Genomic DNA, 8,901 nt, shown 5'->3' on the forward strand with positions numbered 1-8,901 from the left:
AGTATACTATCAAAATTGCTAGAAAAGAAAGAGAGAAACCAACTGTTGGCACGGGTGTGGTGCAACTACAACTCTCATCCACTACTGGCAGGAGTGTAAATTGGTAAAACCACTTTGGAAAACTGCTTGGCAGTTATCTCCTAAGGCCTACCCTACCAGTAACATGCCCCAAGGGGTGGTCTTAGGTGCTACTAAATATTCAAATTCAGAAAACAACCAGAGAGGGCCAGCCCTGGTGGCCTAGTGGTTAAGTTTGGTGCACTCTGCTTTGACAGCCAGGGTTCAGTTCCCAGGGTGGACCTACACTACTTGTCTGTCAGTGGCCATGCTGTGACGGTGGCTCACATACAAAAAAAAAAAAAAAAGGAAAAAAAAAAGAGGAAGATTGGCAACAGACGTTAGCTCAGGGCAAATCTTCCTCACCAAAAAATTAAATAAATAAATAAAATAAAATGACCAGAGAGCCACATTTGGCATCAATCTAACAGCATGAAAGCAAAGAAGCCAGGTAATCCTTGCTCCTCAGAAGCCAACATCTCTTGTATCAACTATACAGGCACAAGGTTCCCCACAAGGAACAAGCTCAGTTACAATGGTCACTACATCCAGAGAAGCACAAAGCATAGTATCCCAGCCAATATTTATAATTCCTCCCAAGAGAGAGGCAACTTTTCAATTGGGATCATTTTTACCTTAAGCAATGTCACCTACTAACATCATTGACATTCTAACCCTCATTAGGTTTTTGGGAGAACAAAGCTAGAGATTTAATCAAAGGTCAGATTCTCATGTAACACAGGAAAGGATTTAACTCTTTATCCACATTCTATGACCTCAAAATTCCACTCATAGATCTACGAACATATCCAACAGAAATGTAGACATATGTTCACCAAAATACAAGTATAAAAATGTTTACAGGGGCCCAGGTCAAGGAGAGTGGCCACACACTCTGCTTCGGCAGCCCAGGTTCCCAAGTTCAGATCCCAGACATGGACCTACTCAACTTACCAGCTACGCTGTGGAGGTGTCCCACGTACAAAAAAATAGAGGAAGACTGGCTCGGATGTTAGCTCAGAGCTAATCTTTCTCAAGCAAAAAAAGAGGAGGATTGGCAGTGGATGTTAGCTCAGGGCAATCTTCTTCAGCAAAAAAAAAAGGTTCACAGTAGGGGTCAGCCCAGTGGTGTAGTGGTTAAGTCTGCGTGCTCTGCTTTGGCAGCCCGGGGTTCATGGGTTTTGATCCCGGGTGCAGACCTACACACCACTCACCAAGCCACACTGTGGCAGCACCCCACATACAAAATAGAGGAAAATGTTAGCTCAGGGACTATTTTCCTCAAGCAAAAAGCGGAAGATTGGCAAGAGATGTTAGCTCAGGGCCAATCTCCCTCACCAAAAAAAAAAAAAAAAAAAAGGTTCACAGTAGCACTAGTCATAACAGCTAAAACTGCCCAGTATCAATGGAAATAGAATTTTTCATTGTTTTCACTATTTAATATCCATAGAACATAGGACTATATAGCAATGAAAACAAAGAAACAGCAGCCACACATATCACAATCACCAATATAATGGGGAGCTAAAGCAGCCAGACACAAGAGTCCAAGATTCCACTTTTTAAAAAGGTTCAGAAACAGGCAAAAGTGATTTACGGTGTTACAGGTCAGGACAGTAGTTACAGGAATGGTGAGTAAACAGAGACGGGAAGGGAGCCACAAGGACGACTCATGAATTCTGGTAAAGTTCTGGGTCTTAACAGGAATGGTGGTTACACAGACATGTTCACTTTGAAAATTCGTCAAATGGCAGACTTATGATCTGTGCACTTTTAATAAAATTTACATTAAAAACAAAGTGAGGAGGATCACCTTGCTGGATGGTAGAGTGAAGAGATCTACAGACCTGTTCTTCAACATAACCATAAGTGGAGAAAAGCATAAAAAACTGGTCATATAAAGCCCCTGGAAATTGTCTTAAGAGCATACAGCAAACGAAGAAATATTTCCCCCCAAATCTACTAAATCTCAGTAAGAAAAGTGAGACTCTGTGGCATTTGAGCCACGACCTGCTCCCCTCCACCCAGCTCAACAAGAGGGAAGCTCCACTCCAAGTGGGTGTGGCCAAGACAGGGTCCGTCTCCCCATCTCCCGGGCAAGGGCATTAAGCATCCCTCTGGGAGGAGCTGACTACCCGCATTTCTCATCCCCTCCAGCTCAGTGCTGCAGAGGCTGAATTCCAGGTGAGTGGAGCTGAGAGACTGGGGGCTCCCTTCCTCTATCCACTGCCCGTTCACAGGATAAAGTTATACTCTGAGCACAGCAGGCAGAGAATACTGGGACTCCACGGCCCTCATCACAGCTCACTCACAGGGCGAAGGTTCTAGGAGAGGCAATCCAAGAACACCAGAGGCTTCCATGCCTGCCCACTGGCCTGTTCACAAAGAGAGAAGTAAGCTATTGTCTCTGCCTCCAGCTCCAGAGCAGTGGCTCAGAGATTTTGCCCAGGGGCAGAGACAGGCCATAAGAACTGAGAGCTCCAAAAATCACCCTCAAAGAAACTGACTTTATTTGGAACAGAATACGGGGAAGTTCAAGCAGAAAGGCACTCATGAAAACAATGGCAATTTTAGTGGTAAGCAAAAGAGGATGGCGGAAGATGTCAGTAAAACGGCAGAGCAGGCAGCTACAAGCCCTCATTCTTCCACAGAAACATCAAAAAACAAGCAGAAACTATCAGAGCTAAGATTGTCAGACCACTGGAAAACAATCAAAGGTGTAGTGCAACCAAGAAAACGGTGAGTCAAGAAAACGGTAACTTCAAAATAATAGGAAAGTTTTGTGATTTTTTTTTAAACATTTTATTTTTTTCCTTTTTCTCCCCAAAGCCCCCCAGTACATAGTTGTCTATTCTTCGTTGTGGGTCCTTCTAGTTGTGGCATGTGGGACGCTGCCTCAGCGTGGTTTGATGAGCAGTGCCATGTCCGCGCCCAGGATTCGAACCAACGAAACACTGGGCTGCCTACAGCGGAGTGGGCGAACTTAACCACTTGGCCACGGGGCCAGCCCCATGTTTTGTGACATTTTTATTCATTCTCGCCCCACCTACTCCTCAGCATAGTGGGCAGTCTCGAAGAGGGAAACCCACATTCTCTGAGTAGGACACTGGCCCTGGTTCTGGAGGGAGAAGGGCAGACTTTATTTATAAATTATTGTGTATGTCTATTTTAACCTGTCCGAGCTTGTGAAGGACTGACACAAGGCACTCATCTGTTTCACCTGAGAACCTAGGCCAGAAAAGCAGTGGATGTTGCTCGAAAATACTGCAAGCTAAGTAAACAACCCACAGAAGTTTGTTCAAAAGATTATAGTTAAAACACACATCCCTCTAAAATCAGGAACAAGACAAGGATGTCTACTCTCACCACTTTCATTCAACGTAGTAATGGAAGTCCTAGCCAGAGCAATTAGGAAAGAAAAAGAAATAAAAGGCATCCAAATCAGAAAGGAAGAAGTAAAACTGTCACTACTTGCAGATGACATATTATATATAGGAAACGCTCAAGACTCCACCAAAAAACTGTTAGAACTAACAAATAAATTCAGTAAAGTTGTGGGACACAAAATCAATATACAGAAAGCAGCTGCATTTCTATACACTAATAACAAACTATCAGAAAGAGAAATTAACAATCCTATTTACAATTATATCCAAAAGAATAAAATACCTAGGAATAAACTTAACTAAAGAGGTGAAAGACCTACACATTAAAAACTATAAGATACTGATGAAAGAAACTGAAGACACAAATAAATGGAAAGATACTCTGTGCTCATGGATTGGAAGAATTAAGATTGTTAAAATGTCTGTACTACCCAAAGCAATCTACAGATTCAATGCAATCCCTATCAAAATTCTAAAACATATACCAGACTGCCTAAGGCCCAGGAGCAAAAGCTGAGGAGTTTCTTTGGGAACTTAGCACATTCAAAAGCACTCATACAAGAAATTTAGAAGGCTATACACATACTCAGGGTGAGACATATGCTCAGAAAACACCGAGAAGACCCTCAGCTTTCACCCTGCTGATCCATAGACGCAGTGCAAGCCCGGATAAATGGCAAGGACAGCCTCGGCACTGAGCCAATCTGCCAAGACAGAAAGGTGCTCTTTTGTCTTGTTTCTCTTTGTCGTTTGTTTTTCAGCTTCTGGCATTCAAGGAAATCTGTCAAAACACTAGCTGGAACACAAGCTAAGGCACAGAGACTTCAGCAACCATACGCAACATGGAAAAGTCTTTGAAAAAAAAAACAGTTTGGGAAAGTCAGTAAACAAATGGACTCTTACAACCTTCAACAATCAAAAAAATGGTAAACCCTGGGCAAAGGAAGAATTTGATTTCCAGGGGCCGGCCCTGTGGCTGAGTGGTTAAGTTAACGTGCTCTGCTTCAGCAGCCTGGGGTTTTGCCAGTTCAGATCCTGGGCGCAGACATGCCACCACTCGTCAGGCCATGCTGAGGTGGCATCCCACACAGCACAACCAGAGGAACTCAGAACCAGAATATACAACTGGGTACTAGGGGGCTTTGGGGAGAAGAAGGAGGAAAAACAAAAAAAGACTGGCAACAGTTGTCAGCTCAGGTGCAAATCTTAAAAAAAAAAAAAAAAAAGAATTTGATTTCCAGAGTTACCACATTATAATATTCAAATATTCAGTTTTCTCCAAAAAAAAAAAAATCACAAGGCATACAAAGACACAAGAAAGTATGGACAATTCAAAGGAACACAATAAATTAACAGAAATCATCCCTGAGGAAGTCCAGACATCAGACTTTACCAGACAAAAACTTTAAAACAACTATCTTATCAACAAATGGAACTGGGAAAACTGGATATTCACATGTGAAAGAATGAAGTTGGACCTTTACCTTGTACCACGTACAAAAATTAACTCAAAATGGATTAAAAACGAAAACGTAAGACCTAAAATTATAAAGCTCCTAGAAGAAAACAAGGAAAAAGCTCCATGACATTCGATTTAGCAATGATTTCTTGGATATGACACCAAAAGCACAGGTAACTAAAGTAAAAATAGACAAATGGGACTACATCAAACTTAAAAACTTCTGTGCAAAGAGAACAATCAATAGAGTGAAATGGCAGCCTATAGAATGGGAGAAAATATTTGTAAATCCTATCCGATAAGGAGTTAATATCCAGAATATATAAAGAACACCAACAACTCATAACAACAACAAGATAACCTGATTAAAAAATGAGCAAAGGGGGCGAGCCCCAGTGGCCTAGTGGTTAAGTTTGGTGCACTCCACTTCAGTGGCCCAGGTTCAGTTCCCAGGTGTGGACCTACACCACACATGTTAGTGGCCATGCTGTGGTAGCAGCTCACATACAAAAACAGGAAAATTGGCAACAGATGTTGGCTCAGGCAAATCTTCCTCAGCAAAAAAAGGGAACAAAGGACCTGAATAGACATTTCTCCAAAGAAAACATAGGAATGGCCAATAAGCACATGAAAAGATGCTCAATATCATTAGTTATTAGGGAAATGCAAATCAAAACCACAATGAGATAGCATGTTGTTCCCATTAGTATTGCTCTATCAAAAACCAAAAAGACAAAAAGTAACAAGTGCTGACAAGGAAGCAGAAAAATTGGAACCCTTGTGCACTGCTGGTGGGAATGTAAAATGGTGCAGCTGCGATGGGAAAGAGTATGGCAGTTCCTCAAAAAATTAAACATGGAATTACCATATGATCCAGCAATTCCTTTCTGGGTATATACCCAAAAGAATTGAAAGCAGAGACTCAGATACTTGTACACCAATGTTCATAGCAGCATTATACACAATAGCCAAAAGGTGGAAGTAACCCAAGTGTCCATCAACAGATGAAAGGATAAACAAATTGTGGTAAATACATACAATGGACTATTATTCAGCGATAAAAAGGAATGAAATTCTGACACATGGTACAACATGGATGAACCCTGAAGACATTATGCCAAGTGAAATAAGCCAGACACAAAAGGACAAACACCTACAATGATTCCATTTATATAAGGAACCTAAAGTAGTCACATTCATAGAGACAGGAAGTAGAATAATGGCTGCCAAAGACTGGAGGGAGATGGAATTGGGGAGTTATTATTTAACGGGCATGGAGTTTCAGTTTCGGAAAATGAAAAGGTCGGGAGATGGATGGTGGTGATGGTCGCACGCCAATGTGAATATACTTAACGCCACTGAACTGTACTTAAACATGGTTGAAATGATAAATTAGGTTATGCATACTTTGCCACAAAAAAACCCAAACCACACTAAGATACCACTTCACATGTAGGAGGATGGCTATTAAACAACACAAAAACCCCAGAAAATAACAAGTGTGGAGAAACTGGAACCATTCTACACTGCTAGTGGGCATGTAAAATGGTGCAGCCCTGTGGAAAACTTTGGCAGTTCCTCAAAAAGCTAAACATGGAACTACCATATGATTCAGCAATTCGACTCCTAGCTATACACAGAAAAGAAGTGAAAATGTATTCAAACAAATACTTGTACATGACTGTTGATATCAGTATTATTCAAATAGCCAAAAGGCGACAATTCAAATGTCCATCAATGGATGATGATCTAACAAAATAGATCCACAAAACAGAATATCATTCAGGTCTAGAAAGGAATGAAATATTGATACACGCTACAACGTTATGTTAAGTGAAAGAAGCCAGACAGAAAAGATCACATATTGCATGAATGCACTTACATGAAATATCTAGAACAAGCAAATTCATAGAGACAGAAAATAGATTAGAAATCCCGGGAGAGAGGGGAGAAGAAGGGGGAGTCACTGCTTAATCGTTAAAGAATTTTTCTGGGGTGATGAAAAACTTTGGAAACAGATAATGGTGATGGTTGCACAACACTGTGAATGAAATTAATGCCACTGAATTGTAAAAATTGCAAATTTTAAGTTATATATATTTCACCACAATTTTGAAAAAAATACTGTAAAATAAAACCACTGAACTGTACCCTTTAAATGGATCAACTATATGTGAATATCTCAATAAAGTGGTTTTCATAAAAGATAAGTTCTGTTAAAAATATGATTATCCTGTAACTCTCCTGGTCAGAAATCAGAACTTAGGGTTACAAACAGAAGCTGACCACCGATCACTGAAGTGTCATGAGGCATCTACTGTCAAAAAAAAAATCATTTTAAGCCCCATGTAAATACTCAATCTTCAGATCCAGAGATGTTTACATTTCTGGATTAAAATCAGTGTACTTATGGAAAATAAAGGCAAGTTTGAAATTGAAACAAAATAAAATAAAAATGGCAATTTTTGTTACATATTTTACCATAATAAAAATAATTCCCAAAAAAGGGGCAAGTACACCAGAGCACAGGTACCACATTCAAAGCCTAGACAAGAAACACTGCATGGTTTATTGAGGTTTATTGATCACACAAGTGATCAAGCTGCTAGAGTCAGGCATTCAGTTTGGGGGATTACTAAATAGCTACTGAGTCTACACTGGAGGGCTCTGAATAAAAATACTGAGCTAGATGGAACTGGGAATAGAAAGCTGTTTTAGGCTCACTGCATGCTTAAGAATTAAATGAATGGAGATGTGTAAGTAAGTTAGAGAAAGCAAATGAAAACGCAAGAAATACTAACACAAGAATCCAGTGGTTTCCTTACTTTTGCTGTTGCTGTACTAGGATTATTGCTCATCTGTGAATACTTAATATAACTTTTCCAATAACTGAAGGCTCTAGGGGGGCAATTCTTATTTTTATCTCTTTCCATTTTTAACCCAACAAACACCAAGTGAATACAGGCTGGGTATTATAACAATGAACAAATCTTGCCATTGACCTTAATCATCATTTTGGGGCCCATAAAACCCAAAACCCCATGAATAATTTAGACAAATACTAGTCGGGCTTTCTTTTTGTAACCTTTTTTAAAGAAGTGGGTATTCACTTTTCAAAGGATTTTTTTTTAGCCGATAATCAGGCTAGACTTTACTCACCGATTTCCTCTGATTCTTGCCCAGAGGCTCTCAGTTTGCATTCCTTTGGATAGTGTTTTTGAATTATCTCCCACAGTTCCATGTTGATCAGAGAATTTCTTCGGGTATGGTACCGGGTCCACGAAGAGACCCGGCGGCGACAGAAGGGACAGCATAAACTTGCCTTTTCGACAGTTGATTGGAAGCATGGATTACAGAGCGTGTGGTTACAAGGGAGTGTTACGGGCTCAATCAGGATTTCCACACAGATCGGGCACTGGCATTCCGACAAGGAAGGGATGGCGTCTTTGGGTCCAGCCATTTTAATATGCTAATAAGGCAGATCCAACATCAACACCCGAAAAGAGAAACAATCCTATTTCCGGACCATCTACAGAGAAAGCGAATTAACAGTTCGTGCTTAAATATTATGCCCAGCAGCATGCCAGAATTCGCAGATTGGGCGCATCAAACAGGACTTGAGGCAAAAGGCGCTCTGCGGGCCAGGTAAACAGTACTCCCTGGAAGGCGGTCTATCAGTCCAGGTTCAAGACAAAGTCGGATAAGAAAATAAACGAACGTTTCTGCCGGGAGACCTTAGCTGCACCGAGGTATTTACATAACCATTGCGGCAGAGCGGACGGGGGGCTCCAGCGCTCGGTCGTGGCGGGAGCTACGCGCCAAGCTCCCCTCCTCCCTCTTACCAGGTGAGGATGCTCCCTTACCTCCGGGCAGCCAAGCCCGAGGCCGCCGCTCCGGGAAGAACGCTGCTTCCGCCCGGAACCCGGGCTCCGCGGGAGCAGGACTTCCGTTTTACCGTTCCAGTGCGGAAAGTGCGGGGGGCCACGAGTTCCAGCTTTC

General features: G+C 41.5%; 1 protein-coding gene across 1 annotated transcript in view; it reads right to left on the reverse strand.

Annotated features, from left to right (window-relative positions):
- The window catches only part of RNF168 (ring finger protein 168), a 30,961-nt gene extending 22,060 nt beyond the window's left edge, over positions 1–8,901 (reverse strand). The window contains exons 1-2 of the mRNA XM_046659000.1: positions 8,766–8,901; positions 8,062–8,431 (exon numbers count right to left, since the gene is read on the reverse strand). Of these exons, the coding sequence (XP_046514956.1) occupies positions 8,062–8,362 (301 nt within the window). The 5' untranslated portion in view covers positions 8,363–8,431; positions 8,766–8,901. The remainder of the gene's footprint in view (positions 1–8,061; positions 8,432–8,765) is intronic.

The sequence above is a fragment of the Equus quagga genome, chromosome 4, assembly GCF_021613505.1.
Source record: "Equus quagga isolate Etosha38 chromosome 4, UCLA_HA_Equagga_1.0, whole genome shotgun sequence".
In the NCBI taxonomy this organism is placed as follows: Eukaryota; Metazoa; Chordata; class Mammalia; order Perissodactyla; family Equidae; genus Equus; species Equus quagga.